Here is a 23,344-nt window from a genome sequence, read left to right as displayed (position 1 = left end):
ATCACTATGTTGTACACCTGAAACATACAATATTTTACATTGACTATATCTCAATTAAAAAATTAAAAAGCTGTGACCTAAAAAAAAAAAAACTGATTGGTGAAGGATTACTGTGTGGTCCCACTGGAAGACAGGAAACATGTAAGGAGGACCTTAAAAGTCAGCTCCCCTCTCCTCCTGCCTGGTTTCTCAGCTTCTTTTGATAAGGGAAAGAAAGGACTTTTTACATTGATCTTTGCAAGCTCAGTTGATTGTGTCTATGTCTGCAAGATTTTGTTGCAAATAAAAGGATTCCCTGCATACATAGAAAATCGCTCTTTCTCAGATATCCAAGATACGCAGTATTTTTATGTGAAAAAAAAGAAAGTTGTAATACAATATGCACAGTGTTCTCCCCTTTATTTTCTTTTTTTTTTTTTCAAATGCCAATATCCGACCACAGGAGAAATCTGGAGGAAAAGACATAAAAGTGTTGAGAGTATTATCCCAGCATGATGAGACTGCATGAGCCATGACTTTCACTCAGTCGTTCAACAACTATTTATTGCAGCCCTACTGTGTGCCGGCCACTGAGGATACAGCGGGGGGACACTTTCCACTTTATGGGTTTCTGCCCTGTTTGGATTTGTGTAACAGGCATGTGTAACTTTTGTATCCAGAACTATAATCAAGAATTGCTTCTTCTCCCAAAGAAGAAAATCCCTCTTTCCAACAGCCCAAGTCCGCATCACCCATCTCTGCCATCTCGGGATCCGCCCAGCGCCCCTCTCCTCACGCACCCTTCACATCAGCCAGCCCAGCCCTTCACTCTCCAGCCTCTAGTCTCTCTGAAAAGAGAATGAGAGACCTAGGTCTGAATTCTGATCCTACTGCTTACCAGCTCCATAGCTTAACCTTGCTGGGCGTCTGTGTCTCACCTATAAATGCAAACACATTTCCTTGCTGGGCTGTTTGTAATGATCAGAAAATATCACGTGTTAAACTTCTGGCATGGTGCCAGGCACACGGCAAGTGGTTAATACTGAATAGCTATTATTATAATATTATTATTCTCACTCGTCCAAGCTGGAAATTCTCAACAAGTGGCAATGTCAGAGGTCAAGGGCCCAGGCACGAGCCTATTCAGCTCCCCTCCTGTCTCTCTCCGCACCCACCTTTCCTCCTTTCCCTCCATCTTCCCTCACTACATTCTCTTTCCAAATGCAGCTCTTCCCTCCCTGAGTCTCCCCTTCTCTCTCCCTCCCAGACGACCTTGTGCACAAGCTCCTGAATCACGACCTCCTTCTTCAGCGTCTACAGCCTCCCACTCCATCTTTCTCCTTCATCATCAAACATGCACTTCAAGCTGGTGTATCTTCACTGGGACCACTTCTTCTTCAGCTCCTTTTCTACTGCTTGTACTCCTGTCCCACTAAGACCTTGAAGTGCATTACACCCTGTGTGCTCACCACCAACTTCCCACATTGTCTTTGCCTCTTTGGCAACTGACGTGGCCCCCCTGCACTGAAGCCCCAGCTTCCTCCCCCCACCATGTTCTCCCTGGCCTACCCAACCCTCTCGGTTTGCTTTCTTGAAACCCTCTCATCTTTGATAATTACAGCTTGGGTGGGTGATGCTCCTGGCAGCCAGTAGGTGGAGGCCAGGGATGCTGCTAAACGTCCTACGGTGCCCAGGACGGCTCCCACAACGAGGACTGTCCAGCCCAACACGTCGAGATGCTGCAGTTGAGAAATGCTGCTGGCTCCTTCGTCTCTAATACATCCCGGTTATTTTTCTGAAGAAAAAAATCACCCTTCATTAAGCCAGCTCACTGCTCCATCAGAAGCTGAAATAGCAGTGACTCAGACCCTGGAGTCACACCACTGTGATCCCAAGCCCTGGCTCAGCCATTTGCCAGCTGTGTGGCGTCCAGCAGCCACAGGTCTCAGAGCCCGACCGCCTCGTGTGTAAAAGGAGGCGATGGCGGGACAGTACAGTGGGGTGATGCGTTGATTGCTTGGCAGAGGGCCGGGCACACAGGTCACACTCGTGACATTTCAGTGATGTTTAAATCAAGTTTATACTCTTTAGGCTACTGTTCTAGGCTGGCCACAAACTGAGCTCAGCTTTCCATCCCGACTCTTCCCTCTACTCCTCCCCTCCCCCATCATCTGCTCTAACCCAATTAAGCTCTTCCAGAACATGCACTGCATTTCCCTACCTCTCATCCTACCTCCTGCCTTCACCCCCCATATTAGTTTCCTATGGCTGTTCTAACAAATTACCACAAACTTAGGGGCTTAACACCACTCATATTTATTCTTTTACAGTTCTGGAGGCCAAAGGTCCAAAATCAGTTTCGCTAAGGTAAAGGCAAGGGGCTGGTTCCTTCTGGAGGCTCTAGGAAAGAATCCGTTTCCTTGCCTTTTCTAGTCTCTAGACTGGAAAAGGCGAGGAAATAAAAATTCCCCGCTTTCCTTGGCTCACGGCAGAGGAGCACCTTCAACTCTCTGCTTCTGTCACAACACCGTCTCTGTCTGTAGTCAGACTCCCTGTGTCTGCTTCTTGTAAGAACCCATGCGCCTATGTTGGGTCCCCCCAGCTAATCCAGGATAAGCCCGCATCTCAAGATCCTTACCCTCATCACATCTGCAAAGGTCCTTCTGCCCTGTCAGGTAATGTTCATAGGCTCTACGGATTAGGACCCAGACATCTTTGGGGGGGAGGCATCATTCACCCAACCACCTCTTCCATTCTGACACGCCATCCCCTCCAACTCTGCATACCCACGCGTGCCCACGCCCAGTGGGGCCTCAGCCAAGCAGTGATCACACCAGGTGAATGATGGCGCCTCCCCTGGGACTCTTTCATAGACGGATGCTGTGCAAGGACCAACCTTGGGGTACTTCCCAGGATAAATACCCTGTTTAGAGAGAATAGGGCTTTCAAGAAACCAAGCTTGCTGCTGGGTGGAGCCCTGGGCTAGGACACAGAAGCCTGCGTTCAAGTCCATCCTCACACCTGTGGCTGAAGGTTCCCCCTCAGTGCCCCCGCCCTGGGAGGCTGCAGCCTCATATGAGCTGTGTGGCCTTGGACAAGTCATTTCACCTCTCTGGGCCTCGATGCCTCACCTGCCAAGGGAGGATGGTGAGCTAATTAGTACTGGCCTGTGGTAAGTGTCCAGTAAATACCAGCTGTGACTTTTACATGCAGTAACTTCTTCCTGAGCCTTTCTTTTGAGTGTAAATTATTTCTTTTATAGATCACAAGGACCACATGGATGGATCATTTCTAGACTTAAAGACCCTCGGGATGGAAAAAAATGTTCGGAAAATATTGGAGGTAAAACCTGACTTGCCAACTTTTTCAAGAGTAGAGATCGGAATGGTAACCAAAGAAACTTTGTCTCTGCATTGACTGACACGTGGGGAGGGTGGGCGTGAGGACAGACACTAGCCGTGTGCCCTGGCACCACTGTATACATCATTGGTTCGAGGCCAGGTCCTCCCTGATGGGCTGGCACCTGTATGGACTGGTCGGTACCTGGCCGTAACAGCGATCCAATGTTTGAATAGAAAGGCGGCTTCCCATCATGTACAGCATGATATAGCATTGCACTGATGCTGGCCAGGTCAATCTCTGGGCCCTCCTTTTCACATCACATGTTGTATTCTGCAGAAAATATCCAACAAGCTAATGTACAACAGTATGTCATGAGCTAGCCTAACATTTGCTTTTTGCTATAAACTGAAAAACATGAACACATAAAGGGCAGCAGAAGGGAGCCATGATGATTAAGAAGACACAAGTTCTAGAATCAGAGACCTGTGTCCTAATCCCAGCTCTGCAAGCTCTGTGACCTTGGGCAGCCTCCTAACCTTTCTGGGACTTCAATTTCACAGCTGTAAAATGATGATGGAAAAATTAAAGGAGATCATTATGTAAAGTGCTTATCCCAGTGCCTAGCTCATAGCGAGCACTTTAATAGATGATAGTTATTATTGTCAAACAGTATTTAAAGAGTATTATCCAAGAAAACCTTCCTTTCTTAGGGAGCATAGTTTGTGTTTTCCAGGATTTTCAGAGGTAATTTGATTGCTAGGTTGAAGGTGCCCTGTATCCTAAATGGATGTTTGACCGGGTGTTTGACTGACACATGACAATGGACAGCTCAGGCCAGCGTGGCTTGCTGCAGCAGCTGGTCTAAACCAGCTTTTGGAAAACATAATAAAGCCATCCTCTCTGTACCAGCATTTTCTCCTACAATTTTTCTAGACATTTGCTCACACGTCTAGAGATGTGAGTCTTCAGAAACTTGTTGGTCTTCCTGATAAAATCGAACCTTCCTTCTCTGAGGTTGGGAGTAGAGGGACCGTCTCCAGGTGGGGAGCTCAGCTGGATCTCACGTCCTGATGGTCCTGCTTCCAAGACCTTCTCCTTGGCAACAAGCCCTCATCCCACCACTGACACCACAGAGCAGGAAACCTCCTAACTCTCAATCCTCCAAGGTTGGCAGTAATTAAATGAAAGAGCAGGAGGAAGAATAGCTGACATCTGTGAACTGCTTACTGTGTGCCAGGCGTCGAGCTCAGCCGGCTCCATGCCTTATGTCATTTAACCATCATAGCAGCCTTGTGTCATAGTTACTATTATTGTCCCCATTTAACAGATAAGAAAAATTAAGGCTTCAGGAGGTCAAGTACCTCACCCAAGGTCACAGAATAATGATTGAAGACACACCAGGGGTGTGTCCCTGGTGGTCTGTCTGCGAGCCTGCAGAGACCGGGTGGGGACTGTGTGCTTGGATCCTGTAGCCCAGGCTCTTCCTTAGTGACCCTCCCCTCAGGAAAAGAGGGGGCGTCTGGAGCGGTACAGAGGATGCAGCTCAGGGTAGCTGAAGACACTGAGCAGCATCTCAGGTTCTTTTTGCAGCAGATCTGCCCGGTTTATTGTCATCTTCAGATACCCTCTTTTATTCTCATCTCCATAGATACATAGACAAATATGTCCACTCTTATCTATCACAGTCACTTTGGGGGCCATTATAGTTTTTTAGTTGTTTTGTTTTTAATCTCAGAGGTTTTCAGGGTAGTGCCAACAAATGCTAGGGCTAAGAGGTGCTCATGGCAAGCATTAAAAGCCAATTTATTTTTTAAGGAGGCTTATTATGGTTATTTGTAGTCATTCAGATCGGGTAACCTATTCAGACTGGTGGCCATTCCATGCAGTCATTTGGGCTTCCAGCAGCCAGCTGGCTGGTTGGGGTCTTAGGGAGATGCAGCTGCAAACACTATCTGCATTGTCTCTGGAAAGGGTCTGAAGGGATGCCCACCCACTAGGTTCCAGAGCTAGGAGAAGGTAGGGCCAAATTTTGTGAGGGTATGGTTTCTGCTGCACAGAAATGAGATTCCTTTAATAAAAAGGAGGGAGGCTATTTTCCACTTAACCTTCATTCGTTCATTCAACAAACATGCCCACTATGCACCACTCGGTGCCAGGTGCCATGCTGGGCACAAGGAGGGAGATAGTGAGCAAAAGCCACATGGTCCCCATTTTTCTGGAGCTTGTCTTCTCAACATCAGCGGTACTGATTTTTTGAGCCAGGTAACTCTTTGTTTGGGAGACTGCCCTATGCATCGTGGGGTGTTTAGCAGCATCCTTGTCCTCTACCCACTAGACGCCAGCAGCAATTATGACACCCACAAATGTGTCCAGGCATTGCTAAATGTCCTGGAGTGGGTAGGGTGGACAGAGTCACCCCCAGTTGAGAACCACTGGCCTAAAGGGAAGACAGACGAGACGGTGGCCAAAGAATGGCACAAGTGATGCATCATTTCAAAGGCAGTCGTGCTCTGAAGGGGTAGGAACACAGTCATAAAGAAAGCAGTTCACAGAGTCAGACTGGATTTAAAACCAACTCTCTTGGCATGGACATATATACACACACACGCTACCAAAGGTAAAATAGATAGCTAGTGGGAAGCAGCTGCATCGCACAGGGAGAGCAGGTTGGTGCTGTGTGTCTACCTAGAGGGGTGGGATAGGGAGGGTGGGAGGGAGATGCAAGAGTCAGGGGATATGGGGATATATGGATACGTATAGCTGATTCACTTTTTGATACAGCAGACACTAACACACCATTGTAAAGCAATTATACTCCAATAAAGATGTTAAAAAAATTAACTCTCTCAAATTATTCTTTAGTATCTTTCCAGTTCTTCCATTATTCTTTGGGTTATTCTTCTGGATGTAGAAAATCATAACGGAATGCCAAGAGAGTTTTTCTTCTTTTTTTTATTTCAGCCTCAAAATGGCCTTTCCAGCCCAGGGTCCATCATGGTCTCTGAGAAGTTAAGGAAAATGGATATGGCTGACGCTTTAGATCTTAGTGAAAAGCTGGTAGGTATACCCAGCATCAGTCCCCTCCTGTCCAAACGTGCGTGCCCTGCAGATAGTTTAAACATCAACTCCACATACATGTTTAGTTGTTACAGTAGCTCCACGAGACCCATCTCCTATCCCAGCATGGGCTAGAAATTGCAGAGCCCAATTCCTTGGAAGACTGGGTAGTAAGAATGAATGTTTATGTCTGTTGTCATTCCCCCTCCCCACTTCCCCCCAATTCTCAAAAAGGCATAGTGTAAATGGATGCGGGGGAAAATGAAAGTCGTACTAAAAGCCCCAAATGCACTCATTTGCAAAGCATGTGTTTCTTCTCTGCAACTGCAGAAAATGAATGAAACAGAATTAGACGTTTGCCTCCTCAAAGTGGCCTCCAGCGGTCTTGGGCCAGGCCTCTTACCTGAGAAATGCTTTCTCGTAGTACATGGACATGAGCAAAACCCTCGGGACTTTGATGAACATCAAAGGTATGTCAGGTCACGTGTCCATGAAACACCTCTCCCGAAAAGAGAGGGAGAGAGTCTACCAGCTTCGACTAACAGACCTGTACCTGGTGTTTGATAAGATCACCCTACTCAAGAACCAGCTGCAGAGAAAAGAAGAGCTTTTGAGACGATACGAGAAGGACATTGAACAGCTCATGTGTGGCCCATGTCTCCGGCAAAAGGCCCAGGCCTCCATTCTCCAGGCTAAACCTCGGTGCAGCTGCAGACCCGTAGGGACCAGGACAAGAGGACAGAGGCCTGGGTGTGGAGGGGGGCAGGCGGGATGGTGACTCAGGGCCTGATGGACCCAAGTCTCTGGGCAAGAAAGCAGCAGTTAAAGTACCCTACTGTTAAGGAATAAGGTGCACCTTTTATAAATGTGTCTGATGTTTCACCATGTGTGTGCTTTTCGTAATTCCATCCTATTTTCAGTGGTATCCGTTCCCCCACCCTCTCTGGGAAATTGGGAGGGGCTGGTAGCATAACCGTTGCCCCCTTCATGGTGCACGTCCACAGCCAATGGGCTATTTATTCTGCCCTCTAGTCCCCACATCTTCAGCCTTCCCTCCACTTGTAAGGAAACCGCGAAGCCAGGCATATATGGAAGTGTTCTGAGGATCTCCCAGGTCAGGAGCATTGGTGGTGAGTGAGAAAGCTGAGGAGAAAAGAGACTTTGTCTCTCCTGTGTGCTCAGGCAGAGCAAAGTGTCGGTTCAGATGTACCAGTCACAGGTGGCAAAGCTGAAGGACATCTCCAGAGAGGCCGAAGAAAAGGCGCTGCTGAAGGAGGCCCTGGCGCACATGGAAGAGTGGCTGCACCAGGAGAAGAGGGTCACCAGGGCGATCAGGCAGCAGAAGGTGAGAGGTCCCTGCTCGGAGCAGAGCCTCTGAGGCTGCCCCTCAGCTCCCTTTAGAAACAGCCAACTGAGGCCCCAGTGGGATCCAGGCAGCAAAGAATGCATTCACTCATTGCAAAGGAAGGTGGCAGAATAGCTTTAGCTTTAGGCAGACTTAGGTTTAGACTCTTGTTCTGCCATTTACTGTGTGACTTCAGGCAGCTTTTTTTTTTTAACATCTTTATTGGAGTATAATTGCTTTACAGTGTTGTGTTCATTTCTGCTGTGTAACAATGTGAATCAGCTATATGCATACGTATATCCTCCGATCCCTCCCTCTTGCGTCTCCCTCCCACCCTCCTTATCCCACCCCTCTAGGTGGTCGCAAAGCACTGAGCTGATCTCCCTGTGCTATGCAGCTGCTTCCCACTAGCTATCTATTTTATGTTTCGTAGTGTATATATGTCCATGCCACTCTCTCACTTCGTCCCAGCTTACCCTTCCCCCTCCCCATGTCCTCAAGTCCATTCTCTACATCTGTGTCTTTATTCCTGGCTGCCCCTAGGTTCATCAGAACATTCTTTTTTTTTTTTTTTTTTAGATTCCATATATATGTGTTAGCTTAACCTCTCTGAGACTCATAGTCTAGCTTGCCTCTATTTTTTTTAACTTTCTTTTTTTTAATTTAATTTTTATTTTATATTGGAGTATAGTTGATTTACAGAGTTGTGTTAGTTTCACATGTACAGCAAAGTGATTCAGTTATACATGTACATATATCTATTCTTTTTCAGATTCTTTTCCCATAATAGTTATTTCAGAATATTGAGTAGAGTTCCCTGTGTTATACAGTAGGTCCTTCTTGATTACATGTTTTATATATAATTGTGTGTATATGTTAAACCCAAAATCCTAATTTATCCTTCCCCACCACATTTCCACTTTGGTAACCATAAGTTTGTTTTCAAAGTCTGTGAGTCTCTTTCTGTTTTGTAAATAAGCTCATTTGTATCATTTTTTTTAGATTCCACATATAAGTGATATCATATGATATTTGTCTTTGTCTGACCTACTTCACATACTGTGATAGTCTCTAGGTCCATCCATGTTGCTGCAAATGGCATTACTTCACTCTTTTTTATGGCTGAGTAGTATTCCACTGTATATTTGTACCACATCTTCTTTATCCACTCCTCCATCGACATTTAGGCTGCTTCCATTTCCTGGCTGTTGTGAACAGTGCTTTCTGAGACTCATAGTCTAGCTCATCTGTATTTTTTAACTTTTGATAATTTGTGTATTTTATCTTGTTTTTTCTATCCAGATAACTATTTTTTCTACCAGTTGTATTGAGACATAATTGACACACAGCACTGTACTGAGCTTAAGGGTGTCCAGCATCATGATCTGACTTCCCTGCCTCCTGAAATGATGACCACAATCAGTTGAGTGAACAGCCCGAGTGTTTTTAAAGGCGGCGCTTCTGATTTTCATTGTTCTGCCAGGTGCCAGGGATACACCGAGGAATAAGCTTTCTGAGAATAAAGATTTGGGTTTGCTCTTCTGAGTAGCCAGAATAGTACTCCAGTCTTTCTGACTTGGGGCTGTGTATTTGTACACGCATGCTTGCGTGTATCTGTGTACATGTGAGTATGTGCTGTGTGTTTGCATGTGTGTGTATTTGCATGTGTGTGTTTGTTTCCTGCATGAGCTCTAAGGAGGCCAAGGTGATAGAAGGGTGCCCTTCTCCTTAACCAGGAGGTGATGGTCAGATAGTTCCTTGCAGAAGCCTGCCCTCCATCCTGCGAACCTTCCAGGCAACAGGTTTCCAGACAGCAGGCTCTCTGACTTAGAGCCCCAGAAATGAAAAGTGGCTGTCCTGCTCTGAGGGAGCCTGGATGCGGTGTTTCCAGTGCTCACTGCTGTGAATTAAACATCACAGGCCTTAGTCTGCATGTGTCATGGGGCTGCCTCAGGCAGAGGACAGTTTCCTTTCACACCAAGCAATGCCAGGGAGAGGTGGGCCAGTGACAGAGTTGTGACTTTCCCTTTGATCTGCCCTCTGGAGAGCTCACCCCTCCCCGAAATGCCCCCCCCGCCCACAGGGCTTGGCAGACTAGGCCCCAAAGCAGAGACACCAGACCACAGAATGGGAGAGAGAAGGGCCCAAAAAAAGCCATTGTCATGTACTGAAAACCTGAGGATTTACATAATCAGGCTTCACATGCATTATTCATGGGCTGCCTCATTCATACACAATGCAAGGGACGTGCCAGCCTGTTTGTCAGGAAGAAAACAATAATACATTTTAAAGTTTTGCTGGATCCTAAAGGGCACTTGTATACATCTGTCTTGGCATCCATTCCTTCAAGGGAGTATATCTTCGTTGTCTTTAAGCAGAAATGAACAGAAAGCAGAATTCCTCTTTTCTAAGTTTTACACTTAGTATTTTCACAAGGAGCCTTAGTTCTTTAGCCTCCTGTATAAAACTTTGAAACTCTTCACCCGTTCACAGAGGTGGCAAGGTTGAAGCACTGAGATGAAATTACACATCTTAAGCTTCAGAATTGCCCCCCCCAAAAAAATGGAGTTTGTAGTTTTAATGTTTGATCATCTCTTCACCAAGCAGATCTTTCAAGAATCAAAAGTCCTATTTCCACACTAATATCTTTGGCTGTGAAAATGAGACTTGGTATAAGATGCTGGGCCTTCACAGCGAACTGGGCCTGTGGCTCTGTCCATGTGGCAGAGGGACGGGAAACGCGGCCCAGGCCGTGCTCACTCGAATCCACTTCCCACATCACTCGAGAAGCCGGCAGTGTCTCTCAGAGTTCAGAGGCCAGATTTGGAGTCAAACAAATAGGGGTCAATCCCCACCGCTGCCCCGAATGACCCTGAGTAAGTGGCTTGACCTCTGTATCGCAGGTTCCTCAACAAAAGCAACCAAAACTCTTAGCAAGGGGCCTACTCCATGGGGCAGTGGGAGGGTTAAATGGCAAAATGCCTACAGTGCCTGGCATATCACAAGCCCTGTTTCTAAGGGGGAAGAATAGGCAGCTCATGGATGGGTGGGGATTCCTCTATTTTTTTCAGGGAGCTTCCTGCCAGCTGACGCCTTCCCCGGTCCTCCCAAAGCCGCCAGCTCTTATGGGACGCGCTCTTCTCTTTGGTGAATACGACTAGGGCCACGGCCAAGAAAGGACCCAGATACCTTTTGTGAAAGGGCTAAGGCTGGGATTTTCAAGAGGAAATTTTTAAATGCACAGAAGTTGCCACTTGGGAAGCACGCAAGCCCTTTCTTAGGGCTTGAAGTGTAAGAAAGGCTGAAGGGCACCAGCTGCTTCTGGCAGGAGAAGCCGCTCAGCTCTCCTGCCAATCAGATCTCCAACCAATCAAGTCCTGGCTAGGGGGCGTGACCACCGCTTTGCCTTGTGGTCTCAGCCAGGAAAACCCCCTAACCTTCCCTCTGCTTAATTAGCTCAGATCCCTCTTCTTTAAGATGAGAATAAAAATGGCACCTAGCTCGTAGCCTTCCCAATGGGAGCTTGTATACAAAACCCTTAGCACATAGGACCACAAAGCATACATGCTCTCCTACCATCGTCATTATGCTCACTATTCTCTTTAACTCACTATCTTCCAAGATTTCCTTGGGCCCAGGTATTCTCAAGATTCTGGCTTCCTCCGTGCCACTTGTGTGTTTTGTTTGTTTGTTACTTTGTTTGTTTTTGCGGTACGCAGGCCTCTCACTGTTGTGGCCTCTCCCGTTGCGGAGCACAGGCTCCGGACGCGCAGTCTCAGCGGCCATGGCTCACGGGCCCAGCCGCTCGGCGGCATGTGGGATCCTCCTGGACCGGGACACGAACACGTGTCCCCTGCATCGACAAGTCGACTCTCAACCACTGCGCCACCAGGGAAGCCCCACAATTGGTAGATGTTGTGTAGGAGGGGCGTGGGATTGGAGGGGCTTCGGGTGGTGCTCTTCCGCCCACAATGATGAAGTAGAACCATGTGGCCAGGCCTATGCAGCATACGGATAGAAGAAGGCTAAAGAAAAAGACCCTCCCGCACCCCCTTCATCACATCCCAGTGAGTTCAGTAAAGTTCAGGAAAAGCAGGTGCACAGGGGCCAGGCTCTGCCCTCAGTGCCCAGCTGCCCACTGATGGAACTTAATCCAGGAAGGAATTTTGCAGCAATGTTCAAACTGGGGTTCCCTGGAGCCTTTGGGTGCCATGGAAGGGTGTGACTCTCAAAGCACACACACCTTTCTCCCGCCAGAGAAGCTCTCCGTTATCTTATACCCCAAGTTCCTCATGGGATTTTGCTTGGATAAACGGTTCTGCAAACAAAACGGGGGGGGGGGATGGGGTGGGAGAGAAGAAGGCTGTTGGTTTAAAACTAAGCCCTGCTCTGTAATATCTGGGCATTTGGATAGTGATTGTCTCAACGGAGTTTGTGATAAATACCGAGTGGCCGCAGGCTGGAGGCCTTCTCCACGGAAAACGCCTGGAGGGCAATTGTCAGTTCAATACGGGCCCATCAGCCTTCACGGACAGTCCTCTGAGGGTAGAGTTAGCATCCTTCTGGGAGAAGGGAAGAGGCTCGTAAGCACCTATGCCCTGTCCCAAAAGACAGCCTTATTTCCTCCCTGAGTTGTGTGACTACCCGGTAGGGTTGCCAGATTGAGGGGAAAACAAACAAACCAAAAACACGATGCCCAGTTAAATTTTAATTTCAGATAAACAACAAAAGCTATTCGGTATAAATGTCCTAAATATTACACGGGGCATATTCACACTCACAAATTTGTTGGCTTCATTCTGAAATTCAGATTTAACTGGGCATCCTGTATTTTATTTGGCAACCCCTCCAACATTTACTGAGCACCAACTAGACACCAAGCAGGGAGGTTCTGAAGCGGGTGTCGCAAGATGGCAGCCCACAGATATATTCCATTTGGCTCATGGGAGTTTTTTTAAAGTTACATTTCAAAATAGGGCAGTTTCCTGGAATACTCTGGATTTCCAGCTTCTCTGGGAAACTTGGAAGATCTGGCGACCCTAGGCCCACAGACCCACAAGCCACCATCACAAGCCTCCATCTTCCAGGCCCCTTAGAAAGGCGCTGGGCTCGTGTGTTTGCTGCTGTCCACCACCACCCCAGCTCACTTCACCCACTTCTTTTACTTTCCTGGCCGCTGTAGGAATCAGGTTGGCGACCCCAGTGGATGCTCAGGGCTCTAGGAGAACGTCTCCTTCCTGACACCACTGCACATTCACCTGCGGAGTGTCAGTCTGCAAGGGAGACCCCAGTTCCCTCTCACTTTTGTGTCTCCAGTGCCTAGGGGGTGCTCTTTCTTTGATGAGCTGCCCCTGAGGTGCAGGGTCTTGAGCAGATCAGGGTCAGCAATAGTCATCAAACCCCAGGGGAGCGGCAAGCTCCAGGTTTTCAGTGATGCTGGCTTCCCAACAGGCCCCTGTAGTCCCTGCCAGGGAGGTTAGACACTGGGGCTTTCAACATTTCCACTGGGTGGAAAGCCACTGGACATCTACAGCCTCTTCCACTGATCTAGGAGGCTCTGCTTCCAGCTAAAGCAGATCTGTCCTCCAAGAAGAATACAGTATCCTTCGTAGCCTTCTTGGTTGACCACCTCCTTCTCTGCTGGAATCTGGAACAGAGATTCCCTAAAAGGTGCAGCAGGACAGTGTAGCGTTACCCCAAAGCCACACCCCCTTCTGCAGACCTCTATCCTCACCTCCTCACCTAGGAAGGCTCAACATTCCATCCAAATGGGTAGCATCTGAAAGTTGAGAAAAATCCATTTTTCTCTGATGCAAAAGGCAAAGAAGAACATAAGCTAAATGTTGTCAATATTCTTTCTGTGTTAAAGAGACGAATGTTTGGAGAGCTGATGAAGAACTCAAAGATGCAGAACTCACATTTCCAGGTGAGCCAGAAGAGAGAAGAGAGAAAACCCTAGAACGTCAGCAGGAAGCCCAGTGGACAGTTATCCCACATCTATTATGTACTGAGCCTTTGGCATGTGCCGGGCACAGAGCCAAACACCCGACGTGCAGTATCTCCTTTAAGCTTCACAACAACCCTATGGGGTGGGTGTTGTTATTATACCCAATTTACATATGAGGTGTCTGAGGCTCAGAGACTTTCTTTGTCCAGAGCCACACAGCTCAGTAGGAGAGCTGGGAATCAGTGCAGATCTGACACCCAGGGGAGTGCTAGCTTTTCCTCCTTTAGGTTATAAACCTCCAGGTAATAAACCTGATACATATCCAGTGGAATTTGTCTTAAATTTCAAGGAAGCATCCTCTAGAATTCTCTTCAAAGTCGAGAATTAAGACTATGAAATCTTGAACATGTTGAAACATTGCCATTGACAAATCAGCCCTGGAACTGGAATTAAGCCAGTCCACGTTCCCACTTTGCAGACAGTAGAGGCGAGCTCTCAGGAAGCTAGAAAGCCAAACACATTTTGGTTGAATATGAGAGAGGAGACATTCAAGTTTGATAAAAGGCCACAGTCATGCTGAGGCAACCAAATTATCATGGGAAGAAACGAAGATATTCTAGGTGAGGGATATATTTGAAAAATAGAAGCTTCTCAACCAGCATCCTTGTGCTAAGACCAGAAGGTGGTTACTCCCCAGAGCAGGATGTTAAGAGGATAGAGAGCATCCTGAGGGCCCCACTTGATCTGAGACGTTTGCCACCCTGCAAAGTGGAAACGACTGGAAGTTTGTTACTTATTCACTCACATATATGACTGAGCTGGGAGGAGGCAGAAACTGCCCTACATCTAGGTTTTGTCTGAGGACCACCTGCGGATGTGAAATGGCAGAGGAGATATTGGGATGGGCCCCGGATGTTGTGGGAACATTGTGCTTCTCTGAGATGTGAGACGCCCTGGAACTTCACGCTGCCTCTGGCTTTAACAGAAGCGGGGCAGATGGTGCTTCGGCTAAGAGCAAAGAGCCAGCTTCCCATTCTCCCTGCCCTCCAGCCTGAGCTTAGAAGTTTGGTGTCTAGGATCTCCTCAGTACAGAAAGGTTTCCTCCAGGTTCCTTGCCAAGGGTAACTTGGGCAACTCCTTCCCCAAGAGTGGGCCTTGGGCTTCCCTGGTGGCGTAGTGGTTGAGAGTCCGCCTGCCGATGCAGGGGACACGGGTTCATGCCCCGGTCTGGGAAGATCCCACATGCCACGGAGCGGCTGGGCCTGTCAGCCATGGCCGCTGAGCCTGTGTGTCCGGAGCCGGTGCTCTGCAACGGGAGAGGCCACAACACTGAGAGCCCTGTGTACCGCAAAAAATAAAAAAAGGTGGGGAGGGGGCTTTTTTAAGGATATCGGGGTGAGTGTCTCATAAAAACCTTGAGCTGAAAGAGAGCCTGGCCTCGAAATAGAACTGGTAAGCCATCAGATCTCAGGCATCATCTCTTTTACACACACACAAGCATGCGCACATGCACACACAGGCCGTATCTCCTCTCCGTGTCTCTGTGTGGCTCCCCTGATCTCTGCTCTCTCCAGTCATGTGACAGGAAGGAATGACCTCATGGTCCCCCAGTTCAAAGACCAGCCCAGGTAGCAAGTAGCATCTTAGAGCCCATAACCCCAAATCCTGGGAGTGAACATCTTAAAAGCCCAGCCCGTGCCAAGTGCCCAATCAGCTATGACCAGGGAAAGAGTCACACACATGGCTGCCTGGATCCAGGAGTAGTGCTCAGAAAAGGGTTAGACAGACCCCCTAGAGTATGCTGCATTTTACCCTCCTAAGACATCAGAGACATAAGGCATTCAGTTCAGTAACAGCTTTTCGAGAGAAAGTCCATCCCAATGAAATTGCCTATCATCAGAAACTCCTGGTTCAAAAAAAAGATGCAAATGTCAGAAGAAAACGTTATCTGTGTATCTGGAAGAGTGTACACCAAAATATGAATAAGGTTACCTGTGGGTAGTGTGATAATGGTGGATCATTTTACCTTCGTTTTGCTCACGTCTATGTGTGTATATAAATACTTTTTACAACAAAGATTTTATTTTCAGTAAAAAAAAAATGCCATTTGAGAAATATTTGGGGATCTCCCTACAATTATAGAGTTTGGGCATTTGTTGCTCTTGCTTGTTGTAGGTTGGAGCCAGAAAAGGCACCCCAAAGATGGACCAAGGAAGGGAGATGCTGAAGAGAGAAATGTCCAGCAAATCCAGCCAGAGCCTTCTGTTTTCTAAACCTGGTGGAAGGAACTAGAAACGTCGTTCCGCTGGGCCTCGCGTGATCCTCCGTGAGTCAGTGTAACTCTTCTGCGTCAAACTACTAAGATGCTTTTTTAGGACATTAAAGGTTGCTACCCTAGTGTGTTGCTTCCTAGACTGGTATTTTGCACAATACTGTATTTTGGAGTGTGTGAGGAGAGGGGTTCTTTTCACAGATATTATGAATGTAAACATACTCAGGCATATGAAGAATAAGTTTGAAATTCAGACTCCTAGGCCTGGTAGATGCAATTATGTGTTTGGGTAGTGACAAACTCAAACGTCACACCTCCAAGGAGCTCTGAGAAGCCCGCAGTTGAGAAAACCCAGGGCGTGTACTGGGGCCATAGGACAGAATGGTAACCTCGGGGCTGTTGGGGCCATGGTATAGTGCATTTATATCTGAATTGATTATAATAAATGTGAACAGCAACCAGTTTTATCGCTTCCATAACAGTGAGTCATGTTTATATGGCGCTCTGCGGTGTTCAAAACACTTCTCGTCTAATCCTCTCTCAAGCCCTGGGAGGTAAAGAGCATTATATTCCCCATTTTACAAATGAGGAAGCTGAGGCCCAGAGAGGTTAAATGGCCCGTCTAAAGTCACACAGCTAGTAAATTCAAGAATTGGGTCTGGAACCCAGGTTTCTAACTCCATCTCACGCTGCCCATTCTGCCGCACCAAGACAGCCCAGTAGGTCAAGTCCCAGGCCATCAGGACAGACCAAGTACCCAGTCATCAAAGAACACACACTGCCCAGGTGGACACACCCCTTTCCCGTGGTGTTTGAAGAGACCCTCATTTTTGCCTTCTCTCCAGCCATCTGTTCTCTCCCTGCCTTTCTTGTACGGCCAGAGACCACCAAATAAAACAGGAGGAAGAGCCAGAAGCCATGAATATCATTTATTTTTTATTTTTAAAAAGCCACAATAAAAGTATTTTGATATTTTAAAACCAAATGCATTCTTTATACTGATTAAAACTAGAAGGAAATGGGAAAAATGATTTGCATCATCTTCCACTAAAGGTGCTTCTTACACAGTGAGAAGGGTGAGCATCACCTGACCTTAAAAATAATCTTGAAAATCCCAGCAGTTTTCCATAAAGAACATATTACTTATACTGTACCATATCCCCCAAATCCAAAACAGCCATCTCCAGCACCAGAAAAGATCACTTGGTCAGGCAGTAGTTAAGTAGCTGGCTCATGTTTGGAAGCCAAATTGTGTGGGAAAAAAACTACTTTGGTTGAATACAAATATTTGAATTTGCATAAGTTAAATGTAATGCCTATGTGACTCCACTGTATTTGAGGTCTTTCAAAGGACGTGTTAATCTTTACCGTATCAACATTGCAACCCACAATGGCAATGTCCTTTCTTCACTCCTTGAACTAGATGGTTCTTTAGGTGTCTCCTCAGCCACACACCCCTTTCTCTGAGTATGCACATTCCCCAACCAGGTTTACCCTACCTACTGCTGCTCTCTTGGCCACACCTGACTGGCTGATCAGTAGATATTCTACCCAAGCCAGACCAATCAGGTTTCTCTTCTAACCCAAGCTGGGCCAATCAGCACCTGTGCCCTTGATATTTGGAAGTGGGACACGGAGTTACCACACAGGTCATTAATCGCCCGGAGCTGAAAGTCTTGATGCAGTTCCCAGCTGGGGTGGCCATTTCTCCCACTGTGTTTGGAGAAACAAAGCCAGTCTTAGAAAGAGATGGCCAGGATAGATAAGCAACAGGTAGAGACAAGAAACCAAGACCCAGGGAATTCCCTGGCCGTCCACCCTGCCCTTTCACTGCCAAGGGCCCGGACTCAATCCCTGGTCAGTTAGCTAGGATCGCATAAGCCACACCGTGTGGCAAAAAAAAAAAAGAAGAAGAAGAAACCAAGACGACCCCCAGAGAGACAGTGCAGCAGACACTACAAGCCCCTTAGTCATTGCCTCCCTCTACTGTATAAGCAGCACGCGAAATGCCCTCATTTCCCAGCCTCCCTTGCAGCTAGACCTGGCTGTGTTGTTCAGTTCTGGCCAGTGACATGCAGGTGAAGGCCCTGGGCAGGGCTTCCCTTCTGGAATTAAAGACAAGGCTTTGCTAGGAGAAAGTTTTTCTCTTTGTCCCTTTGCACTGTCTCCTTTTCCTCTCCTGGAGCTCAGTCTTGGAGCTGGAGCAGCCATGTTGGGGATCACCAGGTAACAAGCAAGAGACCAAAGCCCACCTCAAAGGACAATGGAGTGGAAAGACATGAAAAGCCTGGGTGGCAGCCTAGTGGCATCACTGTGCTCTGCACTGTACCTCAACTGCCTACCTCTGTACATCCTGTTGTATAAATAAATCAATCCTCTCAGTTTCAGCCACTGTAGTCAGATGTACCTGTTTGTGCTGTGGAGCCAACGACTCAAAAGTTAGTGACTTAAAATGGCAACTATTAGTTCTCATGATTCCAGGCGTCAAGCTGGCCCCTTGTACTGGTCTGGTTGGTTTGGCTGGGGCTAGTTTAGGGTGGCTTCGTGTACATGCCTGCCTGGTCATTGCCAGGCAAGCTGGGTTAGGACAGTGGTTCTCAACCGGGGGCGATGTTGCCACCCAGGGGGCATTTGGCAATGTCTGGACACACTTTGGTTGTTAAACTGGGGTGGGGGTGATCCTATCATCTAGGGGTAGAGGCCAGGGATGCTGCTAAACATCCTGCAGTGCACAGAACAGCTGCCCACAACCCAGACTTATTTGATCCAATATGTCAATAGTACCAAGAATGAGAAACCCTGGTCTAGAAAGGCCTCAGCTGGGACGTCTGATTCTGCCTGGTGTGGTCCCTCATCACCCAGCAAGCCAGACCAGGCCACGTGTGGTGGGTACAGGTTTCCAAGAGCAACAGGAGAGAGAAAGCCGCAAAGCACACTTTTCAAGTCTCCACCTGCCATGTGTCTGCCAACATCTCATCAGACAAAGCAAGCCACATGGCTAGAGTTCATTTGGGAGGGGCTCCAAATTTTTACCATCTACCCACATCCAGGTTTCTGTTATTTAAAGCTGAAGGCAGCGCGCGCCCAGAGCGTTAACGGGCGGGGGCGGGGGTGTGGAGTTGGGAGGTCAACTGGGCCTCCTGGTAGCCTCCCTGAGTTCAACCAATCCAGTGAGGAGAAGCCGTGGGCGGGGCGAGCTCCGCTGCCAGAGCGGCGTGAAAAATTTCCCAAGGCAGAGCGAAAACCTTTCCTGAGCCACTGAGCATGCCCGCTGGTGAAAGGTCCAGCCCAACTTTCACCACATCCCAGACTCCAGAGAGACTTTTCTGAAACCCAGAGAATTGACCATGAACTCAAACAGCTTAAAAGTCTTCCATGGCTCCCCCATGCCTCCTCAGGAAAAAAAGATCACACTTCAGTGGGTTTTTTATGCTTCATCCTCAACCAATTTCTTCAGCCACGTCTCCCACTACTTTTGCAAGAACTCTTTTGCTCCACGGATGTTGCAAACTTGCAGCTTCTCATACATACCATGTTCTCTGTGCACACAGGTTCACCTACCTGCGATTCTCTGCCCAGGCCCTCTCTACCAGGATAATTGCATCTGGGCTTTCTAGGTCTATGAAGACAGTCATGCTTCATCCCTCTGGCATAGTTCTTGTTTTTTTTTTTTTTTTTTGCATCGTTGTTGGAGTGTAGTTGCTTTACAATGGTGTGTCGGTTTCTGCTTTGTGGCAGGGTGAATCAGTTATGCATGTGCATGTGTTCCCATGTCTCTTCCCTCTTGCGTCTCCCTCCCTCCCGCCCTCCCTGTCCCACCCCTCTAGGTGGTCACGGGGCGCCGAGCTGATCTCCCTGTGCTATGCGGCTGCTTCCCACTAGCTATCTATTTTATGTTTGCTGGTTTATATGTGTCCATGGCATAGCTCTTCGTATTCTGTGTTGTGAATATACTCTATGTGCTCACATGTCTTATCTTCACTAGAATGTGAGCTACTTGAGGGCAGGGGTCTTGGCATATTTTACACCTGTATGGAACTCTAAGACCTAGCAGGGTGCCTGGCACAGGATAGATACTCAATAATTGCTTATTGAATAAATGAATGGATTATGAGCTCCATGAAGGAAAAAAAAAAGAGCTGAAGGCATTCCAACTGATGCAGAAAGTTGCCCTGATTCCTGATGACTTTCTGGTTCCTGGTTTCTTTCCTTGGAAAGGCCCATTCCAATGCCTGCCCTTGGGTTCCACTAGGACGTTTGTATCACTCAAGATTCTCTGGTTGCAACCAACAGAAATCTCCTGTTGCTAACTTAAACAGAAAAGGAGTTTACTGAAAGGAAATGCGGAAGGTTAGAGAATCAAAGGGCAAGCAAAGCTGAGGAGTCTGAACAGGCAGGAGCCATCTTTTCTTCCCCATAGATGTCCCCTTTTTTGCTTCAGCCGGTTTGAGTTTCTGTTATTTGCAACCAAAATGGCATTTACTAAGACGCTCTGCACAGCCCCAACTGGTAGCTCTGAGAAGCTACCAGCGACCTTTCTTTCCCCTGACGTTGTACCAAGGGACAGCAAGGTACCTGCAGTCCCCCCACCAGAACTCCCAATCTTCTGATCCCCCAAGAAGCTAAGCTAAACAACTTCCTTCCACCCTTGCCAATGGGGGCCCATTTGGATTCGTGACTTTGCAGATAAGGTGCCCTTCTCCAGCAACTTGGCAGAGCCAGCAGTGCCTGCTGTTGTGGAAACTGGGGTCATGAACTGTCTATGGAAGAAAAGAGCTTCCCCTGGATCCGTGTTGCAAAGTGTGTTCCTGGTAAGTGGAGTGGTTTCCAATTTTTTAGCGTCTTAGGAATGAAAGCAATACACTAACGATGAGAGGAAACCCAAAATCTGCTAATGCATTTATTTTTTATTATTATTATTATTTTTAAAGTTATGGCTGCGTTGGGTCTTTGTTGCTGCTCCCGGGCTTTCTCTAGTTGTGGCGAGCAGGGGCTACTCTTTGTTGCGTTGCGCGGGCTTCTCATTCCATGGCCTTCTCTTGTTGCGGAGCACAGGCTCTAGGCATGGAGGCTTCAGTAGTTGTGGCTCGCAGGCTCAAGGACGCAGGCTCAGTAGTTGTGGCGCACGGGCTTAGTTGCTCCGCGGCATGTGGGATCTTCCTGGACCAGGGCTCGAGCCAATGTCCCCTGCATTGGCAGGCGGATTCTTAACCACTGCACCACCAGGGAAGCCCCTCATTTACTCTTAATGCTTCCCCCTGTTGAGGACAAACAGGAGAAAAAAGAATGGGCAGGGCTTCCTTGGTGGCGCAGTGGTTGAGATTCCGCCTGCCAGTGCAGGGGACACGGGTTCATGCTGCGGTCCGGGAGGATCCCACATGCCACCGAGCGGCTGGGCCCGCGAGCCATGGCTGCTGAGCCTGTGCGTCCAGAGCCTGTGCTCCACAGCTGTAGAGGCCGCAACAGTGAGAGACCCACGTACCGAAAAGAAAAGAAAAAAAACAAGGGCAATAGCAAGGTTCCAAATGAGCTGAGAAATGACCTTCTAAAAGGGCTCTCAATCTGGCCTCTGGTAGATGTCTGTCGGGGTTTCAGCCCAGCCTAGACCCTCCTCAGGAGAGAAGACGTTTAGGCCTTACAGTGGGCTGACTGGTGGCCCCAAAGATCTCAGGCTCTAATCCCTGGGACCTGAGAATGTTACCTTACAAGGTAAAGTTTTGCGGATATAAGGATTTTGAGCTGAGACTATCCTCGCCCTAAGTGCCATCTGTAAGTGTACTTATAAGTGAGAGACAGGAGGAGATTATATACAAAGAAGAGGCGGAGGCAGTGACCACAGAGGCAGGACTAGAGTGCTGCACCTACAAGTCAAGGGATGCCAGCAGCTTCTGTGGTTAGAGTCTTTTGAACTCCTTGGCTTTTCAGCTCCTAGGCTGTAAGATTTGAATCCGCAAATGCCCCAAGGAGAAAAGCTGCACCAAATGTCAAGCTTGCGTCTGTGTTTCCCTTCTCTCCAGAACTTGGCCCACATGTCTTGGTGTCTCTCTAACATTCAGATGCCAGCGAACAGATGTTTTCTTACTTTATCCAGGTTTTCTAAAATTTCTTTAGACTTCACCTGATCTTATGTTATTACTGAACTACCATCTCAATTACCTCTAGGAAGAAAATTTACAATTTTTAGAGAAAATGGAACCCTGGTACAGTGTTGGTAGGAATGTAAACTGGCACAGCCACTGTGGAAAACAGTATGGAGGGTTCTCAGAAAACTAAAAATAGAACTACCATATGACCTCGAAACTCAACTCCTGGGTATAAATCCGAAAAAAACAAAAACACGTGTTTTCAAAAACATGTATTTGAAAAGATACATGCACCCCAATGTTCAGAGCGTCATTATTTGCAATTACCAAGATATGGAAGCAACCTAAGTGTCATCAAGAGATGAATGGATAGGGGCTTCCCTGGTGGCGCAGTGGTTGAGAGTCCGCCTGTTGATGCAGGGGACACGGGTTTGTGCCCCGGTCCAGGAAGATCCCACATGCCGCGGAGCGGCTGGGCCCGTGAGCCATGGCCGCTGAGCCTGCGCGTCCGGAGCCTGTGCTCCGCAATGGGAGAGGCCACAACTGTGAGAGGCCCGCGTACCGCAAAAAAAAAAAAAAAAAACCCCCGAAACAAAACAAAAAAAACACCCCGTGGGTAGTCAGAGGAGAGGACCGTCACAACTCATCCCCCTGTGCCGCGTGCCAGGCATGATCTGAGCACTTGTACACATGCTAACTTATTAAAATACTTCTAACAATCCTATCAGGTTGGGACTACCATCACCCCGCGTACAGACTGAACAAAAGGAAACAGAATATGGTGTCCTCCTTGTGTTCACAAAGCCCGTTAACTGGCAGAGACAGGACTTGAAGGCCACAGTCCGGCTCCCGAGTCCATGCCATGCTTTACAGCCTCCAACTTCTCACGCTCATTCCTAGAGCCACCTGGGAAGGAGGAACCAGGCAACTAAAGACTGGGTTTGAATCAGACTCCACGTCTGACCAGCCACGTGATCCCGAGCAGGGGGCCTCGCCTCTCTAAGTCTCAACCTGGCTCCCTTACAAAATGGGCACACTAATGGGAACGTCAGCCTTCAGCAACGCTGTGACGAGTATCAGTGTAGCATGTGTGAACGGGCTCTGTAAACTCTGGAGTGTTCTGTGAGGTATAAACTACCCTCTATTCTCATTAGAGGGAATTCATTTCATAACCTGCTCCCGGCTCTTGAACTTTGCTGTGCATCCAGTCAGTGCTGGATGATCTGGAACCAACAGCTGGTCTATTTATGGCTGAAAACCCACAGGTCATAGGAAGACAGCAGCACCCGAGCCCCTGGGTGGCCACAAAGATAAGGTTC

General features: G+C 47.8%; 2 protein-coding genes and 1 pseudogene across 3 annotated transcripts in view; 2 read left to right on the top strand and 1 right to left on the bottom strand.

Moving 5' to 3' along the window:
• Nucleotides 1–9,821, top strand: part of LOC308620099 (forkhead-associated domain-containing protein 1-like) — a gene marked incomplete at its 3' end in the record, with an annotated part of 94,750 nt that extends 84,929 nt beyond the window's left edge. The window contains exons 14-16 of the mRNA XM_081239428.1: nt 3,242–3,321; nt 6,283–6,378; nt 9,807–9,821. Of these exons, the coding sequence (XP_081095554.1) occupies nt 3,242–3,321; nt 6,283–6,378; nt 9,807–9,821 (191 nt within the window). The remainder of the gene's footprint in view (nt 1–3,241; nt 3,322–6,282; nt 6,379–9,806) is intronic.
• The window catches only part of LOC308621085 (forkhead-associated domain-containing protein 1-like), a gene marked incomplete at its 5' end in the record, with an annotated part of 212,550 nt that extends 196,560 nt beyond the window's left edge, over nt 1–15,990 (top strand). The window contains one exon of the mRNA XM_081241257.1: nt 15,846–15,990. Coding sequence (XP_081097383.1) covers nt 15,846–15,962 — 117 coding nt within the window. The 3' untranslated portion in view covers nt 15,963–15,990. The remainder of the gene's footprint in view (nt 1–15,845) is intronic.
• LOC308620770 (centrosomal protein of 78 kDa-like) overlaps nt 1–23,344 on the bottom strand; it is a 1,829,729-nt pseudogene that overhangs the window by 644,073 nt on the left and 1,162,312 nt on the right. The window lies entirely within an intron of this gene.

Source organism: Mesoplodon bidens, assembly GCF_964165515.1.
Source record: "Mesoplodon bidens genome assembly, chromosome: 7".
NCBI lineage: Eukaryota > Metazoa > Chordata > Mammalia > Artiodactyla > Ziphiidae > Mesoplodon > Mesoplodon bidens.
Note: the sequence above shows the minus strand (reverse complement) of the source record. Positions and strands in the feature narration are given on the sequence as shown.